This window comes from Dioscorea cayenensis, chromosome 17 (assembly GCF_009730915.1).
Source record: "Dioscorea cayenensis subsp. rotundata cultivar TDr96_F1 chromosome 17, TDr96_F1_v2_PseudoChromosome.rev07_lg8_w22 25.fasta, whole genome shotgun sequence".
In the NCBI taxonomy this organism is placed as follows: Eukaryota; Viridiplantae; Streptophyta; class Magnoliopsida; order Dioscoreales; family Dioscoreaceae; genus Dioscorea; species Dioscorea cayenensis.
Genome location: NC_052487.1, coordinates 16,666,746 through 16,693,948, shown reverse-complemented (window position 1 = coordinate 16,693,948; position 27,203 = coordinate 16,666,746). Strand labels below are relative to the sequence as shown.

At 32.5% G+C, this 27,203-nt stretch overlaps 1 protein-coding gene and 1 long non-coding RNA gene across 4 annotated transcripts; both read left to right on the top strand.

The window, feature by feature from the left end:
• Positions 1 to 1,263: 1,263 nt before the first annotated feature.
• Positions 1,264 to 19,060, top strand: LOC120280266 (carotenoid 9,10(9',10')-cleavage dioxygenase 1-like). 3 transcript variants are annotated; one of them, XM_039287043.1, is made up of 13 exons: positions 1,264 to 1,431; positions 2,776 to 2,913; positions 2,995 to 3,097; positions 3,157 to 3,416; positions 8,467 to 8,646; positions 9,429 to 9,508; positions 9,821 to 9,905; positions 17,058 to 17,120; positions 17,208 to 17,346; positions 17,649 to 17,967; positions 18,312 to 18,364; positions 18,462 to 18,614; positions 18,822 to 19,060. In XM_039287043.1, the coding sequence occupies exons 7-13, from the start codon at positions 9,835 to 9,837 to the stop codon at positions 18,924 to 18,926; spliced, it is 903 nt and encodes a 300-aa protein (XP_039142977.1). In that variant the 5' UTR covers positions 1,264 to 1,431; positions 2,776 to 2,913; positions 2,995 to 3,097; positions 3,157 to 3,416; positions 8,467 to 8,646; positions 9,429 to 9,508; positions 9,821 to 9,834; the 3' UTR covers positions 18,927 to 19,060. The 3 variants fall into 3 exon arrangements, with proteins under 3 accessions (XP_039142977.1, XP_039142979.1, XP_039142978.1); XM_039287045.1 differs by lacking the exon at positions 8,467 to 8,646; XM_039287044.1 differs by having other exon boundaries at positions 2,995 to 3,416.
• Positions 19,061 to 19,749: 689 nt separating this feature from the next.
• LOC120281409 lies at positions 19,750 to 20,607 on the top strand. Its single transcript, XR_005542558.1, has 2 exons — positions 19,750 to 19,843; positions 20,359 to 20,607. It is a non-coding gene; the product is annotated as an uncharacterized LOC120281409 (long non-coding RNA).
• Positions 20,608 to 27,203: the final 6,596 nt, after the last annotated feature.

Sequence of the window (27,203 nt, the reverse complement as noted above, 5' to 3'; positions counted from 1 at the left end):
CGGATCAACGGCTGGACCTTTTTTTTTTAGAGAAAATAAACAACATAAATGATAGTTAGGGTGAGTTTGCAAAGCTTATCAAACCAAAAAGGTGTGCGCGGACAAAGTTGGTCGTAGATCGAACAAGGTTCGACTGAGGGCTTACAAATTTCTGGCAAAGAAGAAGCAAACAAACAATATTGTCATCATAAATCAAACTGAACAAAATTTCGGTGAGATCGGCTAGCGCTCAGATACCATGATAGATAAAAGATGTGAGAAAGAATGAATGCCTTTCATTAAAGGAAACCAGCCCATATAAATACAATAATGGTGTACACATGAGTATGTATATACATATAAGTACAATATCCATGTGTAAGTATTTCTATTACTTTAAAAAAGTTTATTGAGAGAATTATGTGACTAAAATTTTATTAAAATTGGCCATCTATCATCATTCAAGAACACAAAACTTTCTCTTTCTTTGGTTTTTTTCTCCTTATTTTCGAATTTCTCTTTCCTCCTCTACTTAAAAGAAATCTTTCTTCTCTTTTATGTTCTTTTCCTTAAGTCTAATTTACTTGGTTATTTTTTGGTCAATGGACCACCATATGAAATGGATCCCAAACCCCACATCTTATGAGATAGATGAGATAGGTTGAATTGTTAAATGGTTGATTGTGTGTGTGTGTGTGTGACATACATGGAAGAGGTCTTAAAAGCATAGAACACTATAACATTAATCAAATGATAAAAGTTCTTGAACAATGTTAAAGAAACCAACAATAACAGACCATTCAAGAAACCAACAATAAGAGACCATTCAATACTACAAATTAACAACGAGGGAACTAGTTCATATCATTAATACATAAGAAACTCATTTATCCAAGATGTTGATAACAAAGAATATCATATCATTATAAAGAATTGCACTATTTTTTTCTAATTAATAACTGAATGGTATCAATTCCGTTCATTGCATTTGCAACAAAAGTCCTTGTTGAAGATTCCGAGGCACCTTCATTACTTGGTCCTCCCTATCAAGCCCTTTGTCTTTTACCTCTGCCTTGCCTTGTGCCAACAAGTTGATAACAAAGAATATCATATCATTGTAAGGATTTGCACTAATTTTTCTAATTAATAAATGAAAGGTATCAATTCCGTTCATTGTATTTGCAACAAAAGTGCTTGTTGAAGATTCCTAGCCACCTTCATTACTTGATCCTCCCTAACAAATCTTTTGTCTTTTACCTCTACCTTCCCTTGTATAAACTTACATTATGAATTAATCTCTTGAACCCTCTTCATACATTCTACATCTCTTTCTCTCTCTCTCATGGCATTAACGTTGAGTTCTTGTATGATAACATGTAGCAAGCAAAAGGCAAGTCCTTCTCCATCTTCCCTCCCCACAACTTGGTTTTCTCAGTGACTTCATCATTTAAGGTATTAAAATGTCTCTTCATGTGATGTGATATATATATATATATATTTGAAAATGGTTAGTGTTTATATATATATATATATATATATATATATATATTTTGTGAGTTTATATTTAGAAGTCATGTTTACATGTATATATTGGAAAATGCTAAGTGTTTATATACATTTCTGAGTTTATGTTAAGTAGTCATGTTTTAGATGTTTCAGACGTTTTATGTATTGGATAATGTTATTTAGTAGTATTCCATATTAATCATAGGCATGTTTATATAATTAAGAATCTTAGTGATCATGTCTTGTAATATAGTTTGTGCGGAAATATCTTTGGTTGCTTGGCATATCATGATAGTTTATATTTTATATGATTGGTATTTTCATCTTAAAGTATATATTGATAATCCCTGTTAATTTGAAAGTAATTTTTGTATTATTATTAGAATTTTTTTATTATTATAAGTAAGCAAAAGTTAGAAAACCACTCTTAGCCCAGTGGTATCTCATTAAAATGGTGAATGGACAACCCATGGATTAAAACCTCTTGTTCTTGATATTGTACATTACTATGCAAATGTTGTAGAATATTGTATAGTAATATTCATTCACTATTCTCGTGGTCCACTGCGTGAGGAGCGATATCCTCCATTTCTCCAAAGTTGAATGATAAAGAGATTTATCATTGTAGGGTTATATATGGTCCATATATATCATCTTGGGTCACGTAGCAAGTTGTCATTGTCCTCGTGTGTTAGCCCGCTCCACATAAAAAATTCTAGGGATTGTTAAACCATTATAACTGATGCACCTCCATATATGCATGTCTCTTCAATGCACTTGTCTTATTTGTGAAAAAATATTTATATTGACTTTTTGCTTACTTTTTGATAAAGCGATAAGAGTAATAATTCTTTACTCACCATGCGTTGGATCAGATTTGAATATCTAATTCCCCGAGGGAGAGTGAATGCCTTATATATTGCCCAACATCGGTAGTCAATATAAATAATAGTCTTTTTATTTACAGAAAGTAGAGGACTATTATAATATTTTAATCCATTTAACATATTATTGTTTTTTGATTTTGTTCTTGTTATTTACTTCACGGGAGCTTAGCTCTATTTTCACATAGACTATGATTAATTCGCACTTGTTTTTTACACAATTCAATTTTATATATATATATATATATTACTTTCTTTCTTCATCTCATTTGTGTTTCTCCAAACAAGAGTTCAGCCTTCTTCTGGATCATAAAACAATAATTTTAATTTCTATTATATATATGCTTTCCTCTATGGTTATTGAAGATATAGGTGTTTAAACATAAATATATTTGAATTTTGACAGCCTTTAATGAAGGAGGAATGGAAACAGCTTTCATTAAAGCTATCACTTGCCAAACCCTTGCAAATGATTATCAAGACCATCTTGGATGCCTTTGTTGATTCCACTTACAAGTTCGTAGATCAACCAACTTTTCATGAGGTTAGCAATAATATATCTATATTCTGACATTGATCGTAAGAGTTTGTAAAAAACTCTAAAAATAAGATGATGTTCATACAGGGAAATTTCGCTCCAGTGGATGAAATCAAGGAATTGACGATGGTTGAAATCTCTGAAGGAGAAGTCCCTCAAGATTTTCCTGAAGGTGTTTATATCCGAAATGGTGAGTTATGTGAAGTCTAATTATATTGATAGAATGGCAACTCAGGCTTATATATTCAGGTTCAAACTATTTGTACCCAACTATGACGGAGGCAATTTCCATTTTTGGAAAAACTGCCTACACTTCATATGAAGGTGATGGGATGCTACATGCCACTTATTTTAACAAAGATATCGAAGGAAAATGGATAATATCATACAAGAATAAGTATGTCGAGTCCAAAACATTCCTGATTGATAAAGCGAATAACAAGTATGGCTGCATACCTTCAGCTGATGGACAACCCTTTGCCATCCTCGTAGCTCTTATTCTCAACTTGGTAATTTACATCCTTTTGATTTTAAGTCTTTAAAAACTACACAAATTCATTACATATATATATATAGATAACAATCTCTCAAAGTTTAGTTTAGCTTATAGCTGTTATTTCATGCTTAGCGCAAGTAGACATTTTTGTTCATTTTAATCATCTAATTATTTAATTAAATTATTCCATCATTTTTTGTTAATCATACACTATAAATCCAAATAAATACTAGCATGGGACTTATATGTTACGCCAAAAGGTTAGTTTTGTAAAGTGACATGCAATATATTATTTTTAGTTTGATGTCTAACATGTTTTATAGACCGTTAATATTAAGTGAATGTAATTTTTGGGCCAAAGAAGTAAAGCATTTTAAAAATAATTTTTTGGGTGTGATTAATTAAATTAATTAATATATTTTGAAAGAGTATTCTTATTGTCAATGGATTGTCAGACTAAAAAGATGTGACATTTCAAAAACATCTTTTAAAGGGCTAGCTAATAGTTTCATTTAAGGATAAAGGTTGAGGCTTGATAAGCCTTTATATATAACATATATTTATAGGAATATAGAAACTGTATGTATATGCCAAAGGAATATACTTAGGTCTTCTTTATACATACCGATGGCCAAATATTATTATACCAAGTATATAAGTGACCAAATATTAGCATACAAATGAATGACCAAAATCAAGCAAACCAAAATATAGACACTAACAACCCTTAGCGCGAACGCACAATTTGAATAAGAAGGGACTGCATGTTCACATTGGAGTAAAATTCAGAGAACAAGATACTTGGTAAACCCTTTGTCATGATATCTGCAAATTGAAGGGATGAAATAACATGAAGAACTCGAATAGTCCTGGCAGCCACTTTTCATGCATAAAGTCAAGGTCAATTTCAACATGTTTAGTGTGCATGTTCTGAACTGGATTATATGCAAGAAAAATAGCAAAACCCAAAGTCACAGATAGCAGTTTATGGCCAAGCTCAGACAATAGAGAATGAAGGCATGAAGCTTCATTCACAGCATTAACAACAACCCAATATTCAACTTTAGCATTAGATCAAGAAACAGTAGGCTGGCTTTTTGAGGACGAAGATACGAGTTTCGGACCAAAGAACATACAGTAACTAGAGGTGGATCGATGAGTGTCAAGACAACTAGCCCAACCAACATTAGAATAGACTACCATTTTATTTAGAAATCTTGGGGAAAGTAAAAGACCATAATCATTGGTACCCGTAAGATACCGCAAGATTCGTTTAACAATCTTCATATGAATTGTCCACAGAGCATGCATGAATAAACAGACTTGCTAAACAGCAAAGGCTAGGTCAGGACATGTGAAAGTAAGATATTAAAGGGCACCAACAATACTGCCATACTCTGTAGCATCAAATAAAAGATCACCATCAGTTAATGATATTTTACACTTTGAATCAACAAACTTAGAAAAAGAGTTGGTTGTAAATATATGACAATAGTCAAAAAGTTCCCGATCATATTTACCTTGAGAAAGAAATAGATTGGAAGAATAACAAGTAAAAGAGATTCCCTGAAAATCATGCAAGTCACCCAAATCTGAAATAGCAAAATTAGTGTTGCAAATAAGTAATAATGGATGATAATAAAGATGTTGAGGAGGCCATGAGAATAATATCATCCACATAAAAAGAAAAACAACCATATTCTCTCCTTGATAATACATAGACATGGAGGAATCATCTTTACTATTAACAAACCCCTTGGAGCACATGAAGGAAGTAAATCCGTGGTACCAAGAGTACGGAGTTTGTTTGAGACCATATAAAGCCTAATTGAGCTTACAAACATATTTTAGATGAGTGGTGTTGATGAGACCAGGAGTTTTCTTCATAAAGACAGTATTAGTAAGAAATCCATGGAGGAATGCATTTTTGACATGTAATTGATGAATAAGCCAATTTTTCGAAACAACATAACTAAGGCAGTGTGGATAGTAATATGCTTCACTAGATGACTGAAGGCATCACCACAATCAATACCAGGTCTATGATCGAAACCTCGGGCAAAAAGATGAGCCTTATATTGTTCTAATTAACCATCGACATGTTTAACTTTGAAAATCCACTGAGAACAAAAGACAGTAAGGTTGATGGTTTAGGATAGGAGTCCACGTCTAATTTTCTGCCAAAACATATATTAAGCTTTTCCTACATGCCTCTTAGCTAATATGGATCCTGACATGCTTCATGTACATACTTAGGTTCTTGAGGAAGAGCATTAGAAATAGTGCCATGTAAAGAAAAAATAGCTTTGGGTATTCTGGTTCCATTTTGGGATCATGTAACCATGGGATGGCGTATGGGTAAGGGTTGGTTAAGAGATAAGGATTCTGTGTTAGTTGCTTATGACATGGGAAAAGGATTAGATTAGGCTCATGTGCAGTGGAGGGTAGTGAGGTTGTGTTAGAGATCGAGACGGACATGGGTTGGTCATGGGTTGAGGGTTTTAACTTGCTAATATGGTATCACTATCCTGAGAGGGTAATAACATGTAAGAAGAAGAGTGATCTTGAATAATAGAAGGAATAAGATCTTGTGGATCATTTGTACGAAAAGGAGTCAAGGAAAAAGAAAAAAAGGGGAAAGATGATGTATATTGAGCAAAAGGAAAAGATTCTCATCAAAGGACACATGGCGAGAAGTAATAACTTTGTGAGAATTGAGATCATAGGATCTGTAACCTTTTTGTGGTGTTGGGGGATATCCCAAGAAGACACAAAAAGTGGATCGAAGAGATAATTTATATGGAGCTTATGAAAGAAGGTTAGGGCAACGAGCACAACCAAATACTCAAAGATGATCATAGGAAGGTGGTTTATAGTGGAGAGTTTCATATGAGGATTTATAATTGAGTAAAACAAGTAGGCAAATAGATAAAGAATATGACTAGTTGTGAGGAGTGCTTCAACCCTAAAGGAAGGAGGCATAAAGGCTTGTACTAGGAGAATACAAATAATATTTATAATAGTGCGATGAAGACATTCAACTTTTCCATTCTATTGTGAAGTGTATGGACATGAAAAATGAAAATGGATACCATTAGAATATTGAGTACCATTGGCAGGAGAAACAAGGATGCCTTTTAACATAAGATTATGAGAACTAGCTGGAATAACATAAGACCCAAAGAATTTAATTTGTAACTCAATACTATTTCTAACACAAATCATATCAGGACAATAATATGGAGAAAGAGAGAGAAGCTTATCAAGATCATCAGTCATATGAGTAGAAGCGCTAGAATCGAAGACATAACTGTCAGTGCTAGATTCATTGGTAAGGAACACAGCTAATGCCTATGGATCATCATTAACTTTTGATTTAGAAGGATAAAGTTGAGACACATGACCCAAACCTCCACAAATATAACATTGAACATGATGTTTAAAGTGCTAAACTTCCACAGTATTTGAAGCATGAGGTAAAGGACCAAGCACGCCAGAAGAAGAAAAGCTTGTAGAGGCATTATTAGTCCTTGGTCAAAAAGGTTGAACACTACCATGCCTATATCTATGGCCATCACGTCCACCTTGATTTATAATATGTTTGGTACAAGTATAGAGATTGAGTCTGAGCAAGAATGGCATGTTGAGAAATAGTGGATTGAAACTAAGAAAGAACACGATAATCAATTTGCAACCACTGGCCATACCGTAGAGCATCAATAGATGTAGGAGGAACAAAATTATCAACATGTTCATAAACTTGATGACCTGAAAAGTTCATGCCAAAATAAGTAATTAGAATAGTTAAGTGTTTCTGAAAATACATTGACTAATATTGGATAAAGAGATTGTAGGATAAGGACTTCAAGAAAAATGGGAAGGTGGTGTAACTCCTTTTTCAAAGGAGTAATGCTAGGTGGTAAATAAGAATCAATAGCTGACATTGTGAAGGATAGAAGACAGGACAATATCAGGAGTGCAAGAAGAAAGAGAAGGAAAAATTTAGAAACCAGGCTGGGGTACCATAAAGAAGAATAAGGTTTGATAAACCTAAATGTGTATTGATAATATATATTTAGGAATACAAAAACAATATATAACCAAGAATATACCTAGGTCTGTATATGTTAGATGGCCAAATATAATTATACCAAGTATAAAAGTAACCAAATATAATCATAGCAAATATTCAAATGAATAACCAAAACTATGAAGACCAAATATAGATACTAACAAGTTGTACCTCTTCAAATGACTCTTTTGGTGGATATAAATAATGCCTGATTCAAGCCATTTTCCATTCAAGAAATTCTTTGCATTCAAACAACTTTGTCCTCAACTTTTCTATCTTTAAATAGTGAGATTTTGGAAAAATCACATTTTTCCTAAGTTCATGATCTTCAGTTGTATCATTGGATAGACCGCATAAAACGCTCTTTGGAAATCTTTGTGATAGGATGCCTAAATCACTCTAAGGATAGCGGAAACATATCCCAAATTGATCTTACTTGTTTAATTCCTACGCTTTTATGTGATTTAGTTAGAAACACCAACCCTATATTTTCCAAACAGACCACTAAAACGATCTCATGATATGTAATAAAATAAATTTTTACAAATCTCAAAAATCAACAATTAACTCAATTTATAGCGGATGTCGTATAGAAATATGGAAAAGAATTAAAGTAAAAAAATCAAAATGCTAAAGGGTTTATAGCCCAACAGCATTAGCCCCACTACGAAAAGGCGTGATGTGGGCATTTAAGAACCTTGAGTTCAAGTCCAACTAGAAGTAGTGGTGGCAACAGGTCCCTGGTTGTGGCATGTAGGTTTGCAACCCAAACCTAGCATCCTTGGGTGAGGGCGCATGGACTGGATGTTCAATTCTGTGCTCATGTGGACACCTCTTTGATTAATATGTGATTGCCGCATTTTTCAAGATTAAAACCTAAAAAAATACATAAATTAATAAATCATAGCATAAACACACAAAAGACACTCTTTTATCTTTCTTTCAAACTATTTGTTAATATTATTATGATAATTTGTGTTATTTTGACAAGATGAGATTTGGCAAAGCAGCAAGAGATATTTGCAACACTAATGTGTTTGAACATGGAGGAAAAATCTATGCAATCACGGAGAACCACTCACCTTATGAGATTGATCCTTCTACTCTTAATACTTTGAACGAGTGGAGTGTCAATGGAGCTTGGGACCGTCCATTCACTAGTCACCCAAAGGTTGTGTGTGTGTATATATATATATATATTTATTTAATAAATGGGGACAAGCTATGTGTTAGGGGCATGTGCGGGCTTTTTAATTATATCACATGCTCTTACCTTGTGGCAGTGAGGGAGTCAAAATTATAACCTCATCCATGCACAAGAGACATAGGTGCCGATAGGCCAAAAAGGCCAACACACTGCATATCTCACTTTACCTATTTTAAATGTTAAAAATTTATCATTTGTTTTTATTAGATAAAATAATAGTCCCCATGTCAGTTAATTTTAAAAAAATAGATTTAAATATATAAGTGTGAGTTTCTTATCTTATCATTGTAAACTTTAAAATCCCACACTTAATTGTAATATACACATAAATTTTCTTAATTAATCAATAAATAATATTTTTTTTTAAAAAAATCCATATAATCTCAAGGGGTCCACATAACATTAAATTTTTAAAGTCTTTAACATACCAGTTTTTTAAAGCCACGGGGCCTAAACCAGTGCAAGACAAGATTATTGAGATCACTTTAAAGTGGTAGACCTCTCATCATAGGAGTTTTTTTGCATACAAAAATTTAAACTCAAAATTACTTGTCAGGTCTTTGCTACTTGGACCAACCCTCATTGGTCAAATATCATTAGCTTGGATTCCCGATGATTATTTTGTACAAGACTACGTGTGTAAATACTTTTTACCAGATACAAACAAATTTTTTATATATATATAAGTAAGAGGATTACTTAAATGAATGATTTACTTGGGTCTTTGTTTGCTTAAATTAACACAGAAAGTTCCAAGCACAGGAGAGTTGGTTATGATGGGGATGTCATATCATTAAACCTTACTTTCTTTTGGGTGTTATTTCAGGTAAGAAATCATACTAGATAAATGTATTATTTAATCAAATTAATAGTAGTATGACTATTTAAATTTCTTTTTTTATTATTAATTTTAAATTTTTAAGTTGGTTAACTATGTCTAAATTGAATAGTAATATTTTTTCAAAATTAAAGCAATTTTGGTCTTCAGTAGTCTCTCAAAGAGATATGATGACCCATTTTCAGCTTTTGTTTTTTAGTTAAAAATAATCATTTTGGGTCCTTAACTGTACATAATTTTTTTTTTTATTTGGTCTTTTTTTATCATTTTTTAAGTTTTCTTTATATTGTGTTTCACCAGCTGATGGCAAACAAATGCTTCACAAAGTAGATTTAAAATTCAAATCAAGCGCATGCATAATCCATGATGTTGGTGTGACAGAAAAGTAAGAAGTTTTTGTTATTAGATTTTGAGATTCTTCATATATTTATTTGTTGTTATATACTCAGGTTTTTAGATATTTATTGTATTAGTTAGGAAGTGCTTAATGTTTGTTAATGGCCAAGAATCTCAAAAACTTTGTGCTGACCTAACAAATCCAACTTTTACTTTAGTGGCTCTTTACAAATCCAACTTGTGCGTCAAAGGTTTCAATGCATGAGTTTAGGCCTTTCTGACTTTCTCCTTGGTTGAAAATAATTACTAGAGTTGCTTCATCTTCACACTTCAAATTCTAGCTCAAAAGATGGTGGATTAAATAGAGAAAATAAAGGATGAGGGAGAGAACGAAGTTTATGACATTTTTTGTGCAGCTGCGAGGGAGTTCAATCCTTTCATAGTCCACACTCTTCACTCCTTTTTTAATACCCTTTTAAGAAATGCATGCCATAAAACAAGGATAAAGCATACCATAAAACATGTCATAAAACATGGCATAAAATAAGGAATAAAGCATGTATATCATATTATGCTTTATGAATACACGCACAATAGTGTTACATTCTTTCACTTGTACACAATAGCAACAACATATGTTCCATTAGCAACAACACATGCCTCATTAATAGCAACCCATGCTATCTAATCAGCAACATATGCCTTATCTCTTAACCTCAAAGATTCACTCTCATAGTCATACGAGAAGTGGAGTGTGTGACCATACAAGAAAGGTACCGATGAGGATCATTACATTATGTCACAATCAAATGAATGCTACATCACTCAAAATCACATTATACCCTAAATCATTTTAATCACACTAGATTTTGCACCTCTGATCCTTCCACATATATAGAGCTATACAAAACCCTATGATTTATTTGTGATCATGGTTACCATAAACAAATTATGTTCATTGATAACTAATATCTTTGTAACGTTCGAGCTTTAAATCACAAATAACTTGTGTGAAATTAAATTGTTTTGTCTCAAACATTCAAGTCAATCCAACAAGTTTTGATCGTTTTTTTAGGCATATTCCTTTAGACCACATTATTTTTTCGCCATTGGATAATATGCTAAAGTAGCACCACCAATCTTCAATTTCTCAACATAGGTTCAAGTCCCAAAGAGTATGGTAGTGGACCACTAGTCCACAGGGCTCACATAATGATGAAGAAGGGATCCATTCATCTCTCTTTGTTAGTCGATTTAAGCACATGCAATATAAAATGCATGCTATGCTAGAGCTTCCACACTAGTTTTGTCATGCTCGAAAAATACACCATACAAAACATGGTCCAATCTATGCCACAAAGTGATTGACTTAAGCCACCAAAGATTCAAATATGCTTTATACAAGCTACATAGACAACATAAGTCTTATGTTTGACTACACAAAGTCTCATCTTAGCACTTTGCTAAGGCAACATATAAAATCCTTGATCACACAAAAGCAATTAAGGAGATTGTTAATAAAACAGTACTTGGCAATCCAATTTGTCTCATTCCATTTGCTATCACATGGTTGGGGAGATGTTCTAGAGTGAGAAAGCAATATCTAGCCTAGTGACAATTTTTTATATGCATCATTTCAATTAAACCTTAATTTACTATGCAAAAACAAGAAAACACATTTTTTTTATTGCATAAGTAAATTTACAAGTATATCAAATCCTCAAAATACCTAAACCCCATATGTACTTCTAAAAAGGCAACTCTAGCAATGGGTTTAGTAAAGCGATCGGCAACCATCTCGCTCGTGGAGATATGCTTCGGAATCACAAGTCTTTGTGCAATGATATCTCAGAATGAAGTGACAAAGGGTATCAATGTACTTTGTCTTTCCATGATACTTTGGGTTCTTTGAATAAGCAATGATAGCTGTGATATCACAATAGATAACTGTGGCCTCACACAAATGCTATGTAATGTTGTGGCTACAAAAAAATCTCCTCAACCATATCGCCTCTTACATTACTGAGGTGCATCTGTGCATGCAACATACTCGGACTCCATCTTGGACTATGACACACACTATTGCTTCTTAGTACACCATAAAATGGCTCCTTCCTCAAAAATAAAGGCATAGCTTAATGTGGACTTCCTCTCATCTCTATTAGTAGACTCATCAACATCACTATATCTAATTAATTTGAGGTTCTCACCTTGATAGCATAAAGCCATGCTGGTGGTTCCTCTTAGATATCTATAGATTCTCTTGACCATAGCATAATGCACAGCTTTGGGATTATTTTTGATATCTACTGACCATCCCAACTACAAAGCATATGTCAGGTCATGTACACATAATGGCATGCATTAGACTACCGATTGCGCTTGTATATGACACCTTAGCCACTTGTTGCTTTCTTTCTTCTGATTTGGGACATTGATCCATACTTAGGTCTGTTAGAGTATCAACGAGCATGCAGTTTTGCATACAAAAACATTCCAAGATCCTATTAATATGTGTCTCTTAAGACAAAGCTCAAAAATTTCTTGGAACGATCCCTCGAGATCTTAATCCCAAGAATATAATCTACTTGGCTCATGTCCTTCCTCTAAAAAATAGAGGGAAACCATCTTTGAGTGGTGATGTTCATCTCCATATCATTCCCAGCTATTAAAATATCATCCAAGTACAAAGAGAGTATGAGAAACATATTCTCTTGTCTCTTTATATACATGCAATGTTCCTTTCACTCATTGTAAAGCCTGCTAATGTAAGGGCTTGATAAAATCTAATATACCATTGCCTCAATAATTGTTTTAGGTCATAAATGGAACGCCTTAAGCAAACACCCTGGGCTTTTGCCTATTTGCGTGAAATCCTATGGGTTGATCCATATAAATCTCCTCGTTTATTTCTCCATTGAGAAATGATGTCTTCATATCCATTTGAAACAAATCTAAATCTAATTGCGTGATAGTAACTAGGATAAGCGAATAGATGTAAATCTCACCGCATGAGAAAATGCTTCTTCATAGTCTACACCTTCCTTTTGGGTATAGCTTTCACTACTAATTGGGCCTTACACTTATCAATTGATCAATTTGCCTTACGCTTGACCTTTGCACCCATTTGGTTCCTATTGTCTTGTGCCCACGGGGTAGATCCACTAAATCCTGCACATGGTTCTTAATCATGGATTCCATCTCATCTTCCATTGCTACAAACCATTTACTTGAAGATGGTCAGTTCATTGCTTCTTTAGAAGAAGGCTTATCAACATTTATAGAGATGCTCAAGAAGGACCTATCTTCCATTTTGAAGCGTTTACATGGAATATGTCCACATTGGCTTCTATGTAATTCTAAATAATAAGATCCATCTTGTGCGCTCCTACTGATCTCAATATTGGTTGGAGTCGATTGTGAATTTAAATTTGTTTAGAATTCACTATCTTGATGTTCTTCTAACTCATGGAGCCCAAGACTCTATTTGATTTCACCAATACTAGGAAAATCATCTTCTACTAAATCCACATTACATAGCCCTTAGAATATTCACAATATTTAATAAACAGAGCATTTATTAGCTCTAGGGTCTAACTTCCCATATTTATGAGAAGAAGGATAAACATAACCAGCGGATCCCCATGGATATAAGCCTTCCAAAGCATGCTTGTTGCAATTCCATAATTCATATGGAGTAGTTGGGGCAGATTTGGTAGCCATAATGTTAAGGATAAAAGCCCCAGTTATAAGTATATTCCCCCAAAACCTATTTGGGAGATCAACCTATGCCATCATCAACATGACCTTGTCTAGAATTCGATTTCCTTCTTTCAGCAACCCCATTTTGTTATGAAATTCCATGTATTGTTAATTATCGAAGTATAACTTTGTTCTCACAGAATTCTCTGAAACTGATAAGAGATATACTCTCAGCCTGTATCAGTGTAAAGAGACTCAATACTCCTCTTTCTGATTCTCAACCTTTGCGATAAAGTGTCTGAAATAATTAAAAGCTTTGGAGGGTGAGAAACATAAACACTGAGCTATATCATAAGAAGTCATCTATGAATATGATGAAGTAAAGTCCCACTATTATGTTCCTTAGAATTCATAGACCCACAAATATCAAAGTAAATTAACTCTACGAGAAGCCCTCTTACTTTACCAAAAGGCTTTCTACTGGTTTTTCCAATAAGACAAAGCTCACAAGTAGGAAGATTCACTTTGATTAAAGAGCCCAATAATCCTTTCTTGCCAATCTGAATATTCTATCATGTCCAATGTGCCCCAATCTAGCAAACTATTTTTCACGGTTTTAGATGCAACATCATCATAAGAAGATGCGATATTAACAAAATATTTATGTGATTTAAACATGCATTCTAAATCCATCATAAATAAACTATTATAAATTAAAGTGTCTGTGACCATACAGGGTTCAGTCAAGATAAATGGACACACCATTCTTATTGATAGGAAAAGAAAAATAGAGTCTTCAAGTGTTGAAATTAAAAATGGATTAGATTGAACAGTGGGCACAAGAAGCACATAATGTAAAAGTAATTTGCGCCCACTACACAAAGTAATTTAATAGGTTCCCACACCTACAACCCTTTCTTCTGCTCCGTTCCCCATTGTTATAAAATGTTTACCCACTAGTAACTTATGGTAATTTACGAAGTCTACATGACTAAAATTCAAGTGTTTTATTGCTGCCCATATCTTCAATCTAATCATTGAGAGAATGAGAGAAAAATACATGTATGTAAATAAAAGCATGCATAAAAGAAGGAAAATAAGGACAAACCTCACAGGAGTCAATACACCCCTGGGCATAGTGTCCCTTCTTTGTCCAATTAAAGCACATGATTTTAGATTTGTCTTTCTTCCCCCTGCACTTGCCTTTGTAGCAATTGACAATCTTCCTTTCTAGAGGCCCTTAGTTTTTCAGCTTTTCTCTTGTTACACTTAGAGCCATCACTTTATGACCATCTAGTGCAACTAATGTAATAGTATTACATTTCATATTTTTACACTCCATCTCAAGCTCCAAATGGTGGGGGAATATTATCAAAAGGTCTTTTGACCTCATTGTGTGTAAGAATCAACTTCACTTGTCTCCATGAGGACTCAAAAAAGTGACTTGATGACATCTAGAACCAGCTACTCATCTGTGAGATTATAGCCTACTGCCTTCATGCCTTCATGCTCTTATCATTGCAGAAAATCACCCTAAGGTGTTCAACCATAGTGTGCTTTGGGTTTATTATATACTAATTAAAGCCTAAGCGTCAAGGAACGATGCCCTGTGGCTGTAGTCCCTTTATGTTTTAACCACAATTGATCCAACATCTTTTTGATAGTTTGGTAGTGCTCAAACTCTTTAATGAGTTATATCATCACGCATGCATACTAACAAAGTAAAGTGTGTACTTCTGCCCCTCTTTAACTAAAGATCATAAGCCTCACAATCACGGTGATGTTTAGTCGAATTCCCAGCTTCAGGTGTTATTGATTAGATGATCAAGCAACTTATGCTCGTTTAGAAGGTACTAACCCTTCCTATGCCACATGCCATAATTGCTATAATCACCATAATAGCTCCTCGTACTTTCTCTCTGCAGTCATGCCTCCGATCTAGTCCTCAGCTTTTTAAAATGTACCCACTTGGTGCTAGTAAATCACTCCTGACGTCCCTCTACTTTTAAACGTGCTCCACCTTGGAGGGACTAAGTAAGCATATTTCAAAAGTAGAGGGCTGTTCAGACACTTTTAATGAGTGGGCAGCGTTTTAGTAGAGCTAGTCGGAGCATTTCCCGAGTAGAGAGGACCAAAAGAGAGAGAGAAAATGCGAGGGACCAACTAGGGTATTATACCTAATCCATCAAGTCTTTTCCCTAGTAACCTCAATTGTCGTACTCTTGGTTTCAGTTCACTAGATTATTATAAAGGTTTAATTAAGCACATATTTTTTTATTATTAATCTTAATTAGTCAACTCAACTCCCACTTACGTTATTAGTGAGAAAATTTAACAAACATGCTACTAATCATCACTAATAATTTAATTTTAAGGGCATCAAGTTCCTAATTATATATATCCATTTAATTTAGTTTTATTTTAATTAGGGGAACATATCCTCTCATCATTGAATAAACCAATCACAAACCACAAATAAGTCCATCTTTAGTTCTCCATTGATATTTTGTGCCTTAATTATGTCCAAAATAAATCTATATGCATAAAATTTGTGTGAAAATTCATTCCCCTATAAGGCCTCAACATTAATGATACAAACCATTAATAATTACAAATCAAGTAATAAATCCCATTACAACAATCTACTAGAGTAAATATGGATGTCACACTTCTTCCATGTACATAAAAAAATAATATTTTGGGGGAAAAATCATCATACAACATAGGCACTAAATCACTAAAATAAATAATAAATGAAATTTATAACACATATAAACATGCATAATAATTTTATGTAGGTAATACACAATTAATTAGCCAAAACATCATTTAAATCATGCTAGGCAATAAATCTGGTGCATTCGTGTCCGCACCATGCGCCTACGTGAGTTCAGAATTTCTAAGCTAATTTCCGAAAAATGAAAGATGAGGGAAAGGATGAAGTTTATTTTATTTTTGTGTAGTTGTGAGAGAGTTCAATTCTAGATAATCCACACTTTCCACTCTTATATATATATGCTCTTAAGCAACGCATGCGATAAAACAAGTAAAAAATGCCATAAAATATGCTATAGAAAAAGAAATAAAACATGTATGTCATGTTATGCTTTATGGACAGACACGATACTATCACATATTGAATAAACCAACCTCCTTATTCTTGGCCAGTTAAAGATATGTCCATTGGTTCAAGGATCGAAGATTGGTATAAACACAATAATAATAATAATAATAATAATAATAATAAGATGATGAAAAATTGGTGAAATATATAATTTAGAAATTTTATTTATGAAACTTTTCCAAGTCAGGTTATTAAAAATTATTGATCATTAATTAGACTTATTAAACTTGAATAAAAATTGTTAATTAGTATTTAGTTAAACTTCAGAATAAATTGAAATACATTTATTTTTATAATATATATTCAATATTTTATATAAAATAAGAAATATATTGTTATTATAATATAAATTCTCCATTGGTGTGCTTGTTTCAGCTATAATATCATTTTAGACTATCCTCAAAAGTTTGGAATTGAAAGGCCAATCCTCGGGAAACGGTGAGTTATCTTTGAACTTTAAAAGTTTAATTAAAAATTAAAAAATTAAAACAAATTGATTGATATTTTTATTTGGTGTGTTTCTAGATTTATTGAATTTGATCGAGATGCAAAATCAAGAATAGGAGTGATGCCTCGGTTTGGTGATGAAGAATCCATTCTTTGGTTTAATGTCAAGAATCATTGTACTTACCACCTTATCAATTGCTTTGAAGACGACGACAAGGTTATTTCTATAATTCTATTCACATGGTAACATTCTAAATATTTATGATTTCATGAATTTTGCATTTATCAAAAAAAATTAAAAAAAAACATGATTAATCCAAAATTTGAATATAAATATAATGCGACCTTTGAGGGTTGGCATAACATGATATGATTTATGATCCATAAGTGGATTATATTTAATTACATAATTAGTAAATATATAATTGTATAAATGTTATAAAATATAAATATATTGCGATCATAATAAATATATATAAATATATACTGTGTTTTACCATAAATGTGTTTTTTTAGTAGGTAATCGTCAGAGGTTGCAAATTATTAGATACAATAATCACAACTCCAGACGATAAGATTGAACGATCTGAATGGTATAGAAGAGCTTACATTCAACATGATGAAAGTTCACAAGATTATGATCCTTCAAAGGATGGGGTTCTTTTCTCTCGCCCTTATGAATGGAGGCTTAACTTGAAAACTCATAGAGTGGAAGAAGGGTATCTTATTGAAAATGGAGTAGCAATGGATTTCCCAGTTATTAACAATCAATTCACAGGGATTAAGAATAAGTATTCCTATACTCAAGTTGCTGATTCAATTGCAAGCTCTACAATAGGTAATTCATAATGTTCCTTAACTTATACTCTTGCAAATATTATATGAATATTACTCTATATAGATAAAGGCTTAAAGTCACTAATAGCTTCAAACGTGATGGATATTATTCCTCTTGTTGCTTTAAGACACGTTTTACTTTATTTTTAGTTCGTATCAGCTAATTAAAATGAACATACTTTGTTTAAAAGGTTAAAACTAACAAATTTCAAAGACCAATTACAACTTGAAACTCATAGTTAAATAACTTTTAGAAATTTTTAAAAATTTTTGATAAAAACTCTTAGTACTTTTGATTAATGGTTTTTGAAAGATATTTTGATTTTTAATGAATTAAAAATGCAGGGATGTTCAAATACAAGATGTTTGCAAAGCTTTACTTTGATGAACATGACGAGGTTTGGACTATTCAATGTGAATAATTTCATTATATTTTCTCCTTGATAACTTTTGTGATGAATAACTTATAAGTATTACTTATTTTACGGATTTCAGGAAATTAATGGAAATATCAAAGTTGAATATCATGTAATGGATGATAATCACTTTTGCTCTGGAATTGAGTTTGTGAAGAAACAAGATGCGATTGATGAAGATGATGGATGGGTGGTATGCTATGTCCATGATGAAAACAAGAATCAATCCAAAGTAATATTTCTATACCATTTTTATTTTATTTTTTTATAATGGTTCTTTGTTTAATAAATTAATTTTTAAATCATATCCATAGATTAGAGTTTATTCTTTTTAGTAAAATAAATACAAAAAATAATAAATATACAGATATTATGATGAACGAGAAAACTTAATACAATTAAATGTGCTTTGTTAATTTAAATTGTTCTTCTTTTACAGGTATATATTATTGATGCAAAGAATTTCTCAAAAGAACCTGTTGCCAAATTAAAATTACCTCAAAGAGTACCTTATGGCTATCACGGCATCTATTTGTATAAATGAAATCAAGGATGTAGATGATACAATTTTGTGTTAAAGTAAAATATTATTTTATGGAAATATTCTAAATAATGTATTTGTCATGTGTAGTTCAACTTTTTATTTTCTTATTTTCATGGCAACCAAGCTTTTTGGAAAGTACAAATTTTGCATCCATTCATTTATGGATTAGTTTTAATTTTAATCTTGTTAAAGAAATTTTATTTGATTATCATCAATCAATTATTATTCAAAGTTTTCGAGTTCAATCACAATGCCATTTTGAAATCTCATGGCATTATTTATTTATTTATTTAATAAATTATGGATAAAAGACTTTGGTACAAATATGTTCCTAACTCTCAACAACCAAACAGGGAGGAAAATATCGCACCATTTCTTTATTATGGACAAATAATTGATTTTAGTATGCTATATACCGCCAATGCAATTTAGGGGGAAACAAAATAATGGAATAATAATTTAGCCTTTTTTATATAATTTATGATGAAGAAGCAAGAACTAAATCTCAACTCGGAACATGCCAAGATTGTCAGCTATTAAAGCCTAAACCCCACTTTGTGACATGCCATACATATTTATGTCTTTTTAATATGATGAATTAACTTACATAGGTGTATATTTAACTTTAAAGGTTTTAACTACTTTTCTTAATTAATTCATTAAAAAAAATTCCTTATTGTAATTTTTCCCATCAAAGATTATGCACCTAATTTAAAGGGCTTCATGCCATTCTCATGAATAGATTATCCAAACTAATTGCATATCAATTAATGTGTGCACCTATCTATATATATGGACACACACATAGATGCATACCATTGAACAATCACATAGGGAAAAATTAGTTTTCATTTATAATTCAAGAATGAGAAAGCTTGTAGCCATAGCACTCCTTGTTTGCTTGGTTTCATCAATGGGTATGCATGTATAAACTTATGATTTTTTGAACATCTTGAAAAAAAAATTATACGAAAAAATTTTATTTGGACTGTACTTATCTTTGTTTTCAGTTTTTCATGTAATTAGTTTTCTTTATTACTATTATATTGCTTTTTTCTTTTTCTTGTCTCCTCATGACTTCTCTTTGCAACTTAACTTTTACCTCTATGAAAACCCTTCCTCTCTTTTTATAAAAAAATTTTTTTTTTCTTTTCTGATTATATATATGGTTACACATATGCATAATTAGATATTTGGTTCACAACAAAATTTTGAATATATATATATATATAATTTTCTGACTTTTTATAAAAATTATATTAAAAGGAGTACACAAATACATTTTTTTGAAATTTTTTTATTTTCCATCAAATGAAAAATCAGAATGGATAACCAGCAAGCAAACCTTAATTGTTTTTTTAAATATTTCAAACAGTAAAATTTTCATTAAATATTTTAAATAATAAATTTTTTTTGCTTGTTATTAATTCAGGTGGCAAAGCACAAGATGACCAAGATTTATATTGTGTTGGTCTATGTGATGAAGATTGTGGTCAAGTTTGCAACACATTTGGATTTGGTGAAGCAGCTGGTTGTTTTCCAATTGGGAATCAAGAAAATAATTTATATTGTTGTTGCATTAGTGACAATTAAATTAAATTAAATGTATCGGCTTACTAAATACTAAATAAACAAAACTTAGATGTTCACAAGTTTAACTTTACATTATGTTATCTTTAAATCATTTTCATGTTTCCTTTTTCTTAATTTGATTATATTATGGATTAGACTCCAAATTTCATAATGGATTTAATATTATTGAATTAAAAGAAAATTATTAAAAACTCCTTATATACTTTCGTTCTGATCATATAGTCCCTTTGGTTTTTCCATTTACATTTTAGTTTTTTTTAATAGAATGTCGTTCCGTTGGCCCGTTAGTGAGAGGGTATGACATGGGCAATTTTGTAACTTTAATTCAATTTGGATTGAAAAGCAAAAGTTTTGAAACTGAGGATGTTTTGGAAATTTACTAAATTTGAAGGATTTGTTAAGGAAGTGAAAGAGTTTGGAAAAAACTACTGTTACTTCTTCTTATTAAAATTTAAACATAACAATTAATTATTTCAATTATATATGAAAAAGTAATTTTTACTTATTTTTTAAACCTTATAATATAATTTAGTCACGTTATTTCAACCCTACCTCTTTTTAGGAAACCAAATATTGTTGCAAAATTAATTTAAAAAATTCAAAATTTTGGTAGGAAGTGGAAGACATGTTTTGGATGTCTTGATTTATGGACAATTATAAATTTGAGTTTTTTTCTTAATAAGTGCATGAAATTATTTTTATTTAATATTGTTTAGTAAATAACTTGAAATTAATAAACATCAATATAATCTATTAATTTGCGCCAATTTCGATGTATGCCCACAACAATTTCATCACTTCTTGCTAAATGGATGGATGATTTTTTTTTTTTAAATACTTATGAAGTATTTTTGTTTGTTTGTGATAAAGCTTATTTCATAGTTTCGCATAGTTTCGCATAGCTGGGCGATCGGTTCTTCTCAATAGCACTATTTTTGCAATCCCAAACTATTTCTTATCAGTCATGAATCTTCCTCTTTCGATTCTAGACTCTATCTCTAGAATTGGTAGGAACTTTCTTTGTAGTAATGGCGGCAATAGCACTGGTTTCCATTCTGTTGGCTAGACCCTTACTACACAAAAAAAAATAAAAAATCAAAGGGAGGACTAGGTATCAGAAATCTCAGACTGGTCCAACATTCACGCTTGGCCAAACATATCTTTGCTATTATGAATTCTGATAACAAAATCTAGATTGGCATTTTCAAAAACAAATATTGTAATTGGCACCCTTGGCACCATAATAAACCTTCTCATTCCTCTTGGTTTTTCAAATCCATTTGTAATTTTGCAAACTTTCTTAAAACCAAGGTTGTCAGACCCGGACCGGCCCGGCCGGTTCAACCGGAAAAATCGAGAATCGGCCATGTGGCGCCCGGGTATACCCCATTGAATCGGGTATGAAAAAACCCGGTGTTAACCCGGTGACCGGGGCGGTTCAACTGGGAACCGATTGACCCGACGGAGTAATCGAGTCACAATGTTTAAATTTTTTTTTACAATATTTAATAATTTATTATTATTTTCTCATTAAAAATCACAAAATTGTGTATATTTATTAATATTAATCTATAATTTATAATCAATAAATAGAATTACAATATATATATCATAAACATACCAACAAAAATTAACATTTAAAAATAAAATCTATTAATATGTTATGTACATACTTTCTAAAATTTAAATTTATTAAAAAAATTAAACAATAAATGAATGTAACTTTATTATAAAATATAAAAATAAAGTATTCTAATTAAATAAAAAAATATAAGAATTTAAAACGAAATAAAAACTCAATTGAGATATAAAAATTAGTGAATTAAATTTCTTATTTATTTTAACAAAATCAACCAATACACAAACAAATAAATAAATAATGCGGAGAGAAGTTCGATAATTATATATTAATATATTAAATTTGCAAATATTTAAAAAAGTAAAAATAAATGACATAATTAGAAAACACTACTGTATATAAGGTCATTTATCAATTTAAATATCAAATTTGAGTAGTTTTTTATATTATAATTATAGCTTTAATATTATATTTGCTAATTATTAATTATTATAATATTTTTTTATATTTTATTATTGACCCCGGTTCAACCCCGGTTAGACCCGGTCGAACCCATTGACCCCTGACCCTTGCGCTTAGCCGGGTCATTCGCGGGCCGGGTCTGACAACTTTGCTTAAAACTAATATGTCTATCTCTTCGGTAGATCCTGAAGGCTTAAATTGGATGAGGGATCCATGGTAATTGGATCTTCCCATATCCATGAAGCCGACATATCTGAATATGACTCTTGATTTGGAAAACGTTCTTTTTAAAGATTTCTTGAGAAACAACTCTCTGTGCTTTGATTACCTGACTTTGATGTTTGGGGATTCAGTGGATCTGGGCCGTTGTAATAACTTGATTCTGGATGCCCATGGCCCGTCCCGTTGGGTTTGGTCTTCTCCAAACCACATGGCTACCATTTCCTCTGCAGTCTATGATCATATCAATGCTACTGTTGATTCGGGTGATCTTTGGTGTGGCTGGAAACAAATTTGGAAACTCTGTGTCTTACCTCGAGTGAAAACTTTCATTTGGAAACTGGCCCATGGCAAGCTTACCATGGGCACTTATCTTTACAGCCTGAACATTGGTCCCTATGTTAAATGTTATTTTTGTGATTTGGAAGAGGACTCCATTGAGCATTCCATTTGACGGTGCTCCAAAGTTGTGCACATTTGGAACTCTATCTTGGCTATGATGAACATCAACTCCCCTGATTTTCTTTTTCTGAGCTCGGGTAGTTGGTTAATCCACCGAACCCATAATAGATTGGAAAACACTAAATCCAAAGCTCTAATTGCTTTGGCTGCTTGGCTTATTTGGAAGGAAAGGTGCAACTATATTTTTCAAAAACTCACACCAAAACTGGACAACATCCTGGCTAGAGCAAGTGCTTATTGCGAGGATTTTTTCAAAGCTTATGGCAGAAATCACAAGGAGTTGCTTAAACTTAATTCCTCTTCACATTCAATTTTCATCTACACTGATGCTTCTTGGAAACACCGGTCACATTTCGTGGGTATTGGGTTTATTATCATTACTAATCCAGGGAAAAATCTTATTGGCAGGTTCCAAGGGTGCTATCCATGACTCGCCGATTAACACGGAACTTGATGCTATATATTTGTTTGGCCCTATCCATTTGCAAAGAAAGAAACTGGATTCCAAATAGACTCTTCACTGATTGCCCGGGTGCTACGAGGATGGCTCATAACCCGCATCCATGCATTGCCTGGCAGTCCTCTGGAATGATCATAAAGCTGAGAAACATCATCCAAGACTTCCAAAACACTTGTATTTCAACCATTCCAAGGGAAGAGAATCTGATTGCTGATGAAATTGGCGGCGTTTGCCAGTCGCAACCCTCATTTATCTCTCTTTTTCATAGCCTTGGATCATCCAAATTGGTTGGAAGAGCTGTGCTCTTCTCTTCATCTTAGTTTTTGATGTTTTGTTTTTCTTGTTTTGTTTCTTCTTTTTCCAGCTTTACAACTCTTCTGTTAAAAAAAAAAAACCGAGGGAGTGCTTAATAATTCAAATATTTTTTTGAGGGGTAGCATGAATAAAACACACACTTACATACATACAGTCCATTGATATTGCAATGGTTAATTTTAGAATAAGATATTTGCATATACACTCCCGAAAAGCCTCATAATTACACACACACACACACACACACACACATATATATATATATATATATATATCCATACCCATTAAAATAATATTTATATTTGTATCCCTACAAAATGATATCTACTAATATTTGTATATATACACCTCCTGTTTTCAAGTAACATTAAGGACATATTTGATTTACTAAAATCAAAGGCAAAATAACTCAAGTTCAGAGTTTTGGGCCGCTTTAGTATGTTTGTTTCATTTTTCAATCTGAAGTGATGATGTGAAAATTCTAAAAACTTTTTTTCTGCTACGGTATTTTTACTTCATCATAGTGGGATGTATTTGTTTTTATTACTTATATTTAATTTTAAATTTTTTTCTTTTATTAATGTATTTTTAACATATTAATTATAGTTATCAATTTACATATTAACCATATAATTATTTTACTTATTTTTTTAAGATTAATTTTTTTAATTGTAAAATAACTTGTAAAATATAAATATGTTAAAACTCCTATCAGCATCATAGGTGATATCAATAACAAGTTCAAACTTAAATTACATGTAAATTGGACAAATAGTTTAAAAAACTAAAGTATTTGAAAGTATATAAAACAACAATAAGTAAAAGATAAAATTAAGGGAAAATTATTGTTTACCTCTCGTGAATTTCAAATATTCCTAAACAGCCTCTCCAACTTTGGTAAACTCTGGACAACCCTTCCGTTATTGTTTTAAGTTCCCTTTTACCCCATACTGTTCACTTCAAATAGGTCCATGTTATGAAATTCCATTTTTGCCCTTGAAAATGGTGGGAAAAAAACCACCCAATCACATCATGTCCAACCTTTACACATACAATTTTGCATTTTTTTTTTGCCTTTTCTGCTTGCTTTTTCTCAAACAAAGTTTAGAAGGCTCATCGCATTTTCTTCTTCTTCTCCTCATTTGGTTTGTTCGGTTTAAGTTCTGCCGGTTTCCTGATAAGGTGAGAATTTCTTCGATTCGAGTGCTAATATTGACGGCGATGACTTCTTGGGAATCGGTGTTAGCTGAGATATGTGAGCGATGGGGTCTCGATGTTTCCCGTGTCAGGGTGAAGTTTATCACATCTGATGAATATAAAATGGTTTTGTCCAATAGAATATGAGGTTGACTTCCAGCGGATGTGTTACGTGTACTCCATCTTCAAATGCGCTATAGTCGATCTTGTTGTCGAGACAGACGATGTGCCATTGTCGAATCCTACTAAAAACAAGTTTTTCTCGTTGTAAGATTCTTCTCTTTTATGTTTATCTAGTTGTATAAGTTCATTACTGTTTAACTATGGCAGTCTCTGTTTAAATATATTATGTTTACATTTAAACATTATCTTCTTCATTTAATTTATTTTGTCTTTGTTTAAATATTTGTGTTAACGTTTAAATATTGACTTAACATTTAAATTTTTAATTTATCATTTAAAAACTTTATGTCTCTACTTAAAATATTGATCTTTTTCGTTTAAATTGAAGTGTTGGCAAGTGGTAGATGGCAAGTTTATGGTATCCCGTGCACAAGACTTAGGAAGGCATTGAGGGAGGAGTGTTGGTCTATATACTTCCGTATTGAGTGGGCATCAACGGCTAAAGAATTTGATGATACCGTGAATGAACTACATGCCACATCACCCAAAGCCCATCACTGGTTGATTAATAAATCGGATATGGCGCATTGGTCGAATTATCTGTTCAGAGGTGAATGTTAGTGTGAGATGTATTCAAATGTCGCGGAGTCGTTCAATGCTTGGATCAAAGAAGCTCGGCATTTACCGGTGACGAAAATGGTCGACTCCATAAGGTATTCGAATGTTGATTTTATTTACACTCTAGAATTTGTCTTATCCTTTAAAACATTTCAGCAATGTTCAAATATCATATTATGTGTTTAACTATCTACCTCATCGTTTAACTTATTATCCTACTGTTTAAAAAAATGTGTTTCTGTTTAACTATCAATGTCTTTATTTAACCTTGTTTAATTGTTCGTGTTCTACATTGTACAGGTTCAAGTTGATGCGCATGTTATGCAACCACCGTGAGCAAGAGAACAAATGGGAGACCTACTTTTGCCCTGACATACATTCGAAGGTAGAGATATACTTATTGAGGATAGCCAAAATCTTCGTGTTAGTCGTTGTGTCGATGATCGTTATGAAGTGATTGACCAGTACAACAACTCTGTAGATCTTGCCATCGGAACTTGCTCATGTCACATGTGACAAGTTTATGGTATCCCTAGGGGTGTAAATGAGCCGCTACTCGTGAGCTACTTGAGATCGGGCTCGTCAACTCGATCGATTCGATTTTTTCAGCCGAGCGAGCTCGAGCTTCATTTCGCTATCGCCGAGCTCGAGCCCAAACATACTCGGGGCTCGTGAGGCTCGAGAGCCTAAACGAGCTTATATATATAATATTAAATTATTTATATATTAATTATAAAAATATATAATTATATAACTACATTAAATTGCTTATATTATACATATATTATCCTAACTCGAGCTTAAACGAGCCGAGCTCGAGCTACTTGAGCTTTTAGCGAGCCGAGCTCGAGCACAAAAAAATGGCTCGAATGAGCTCGAGCCTTCGAATAATGTATTCGAGCCGAGCTCGAGCCTAGTGATACTCGGCTCGGCTCGTTTACAGCCCTAGGTATCCCGTGCAAACAAGCTTGCGCTGCAATAATGTAGACAAACACCAATGTTCATCGATTTATTAGCTCCTACTTCACCGTCGACAATTACAAACTGGTGTATATGGAAGCTATATTCCCCAAACCCGACGATGACAAGCCTACGGACGGAAATCGTGAACTGTGTTTGCGACCGCTTGTGATGAGAAGGCAACCTAAGCGTCCTAGATGAAATTTGATCGAGTCGCAAGTGTTTGAGGTCCGCGAGTTACATTGCATCCACTGCCATTGCTCCGGTCACAATCGTAGATCTTGCAATG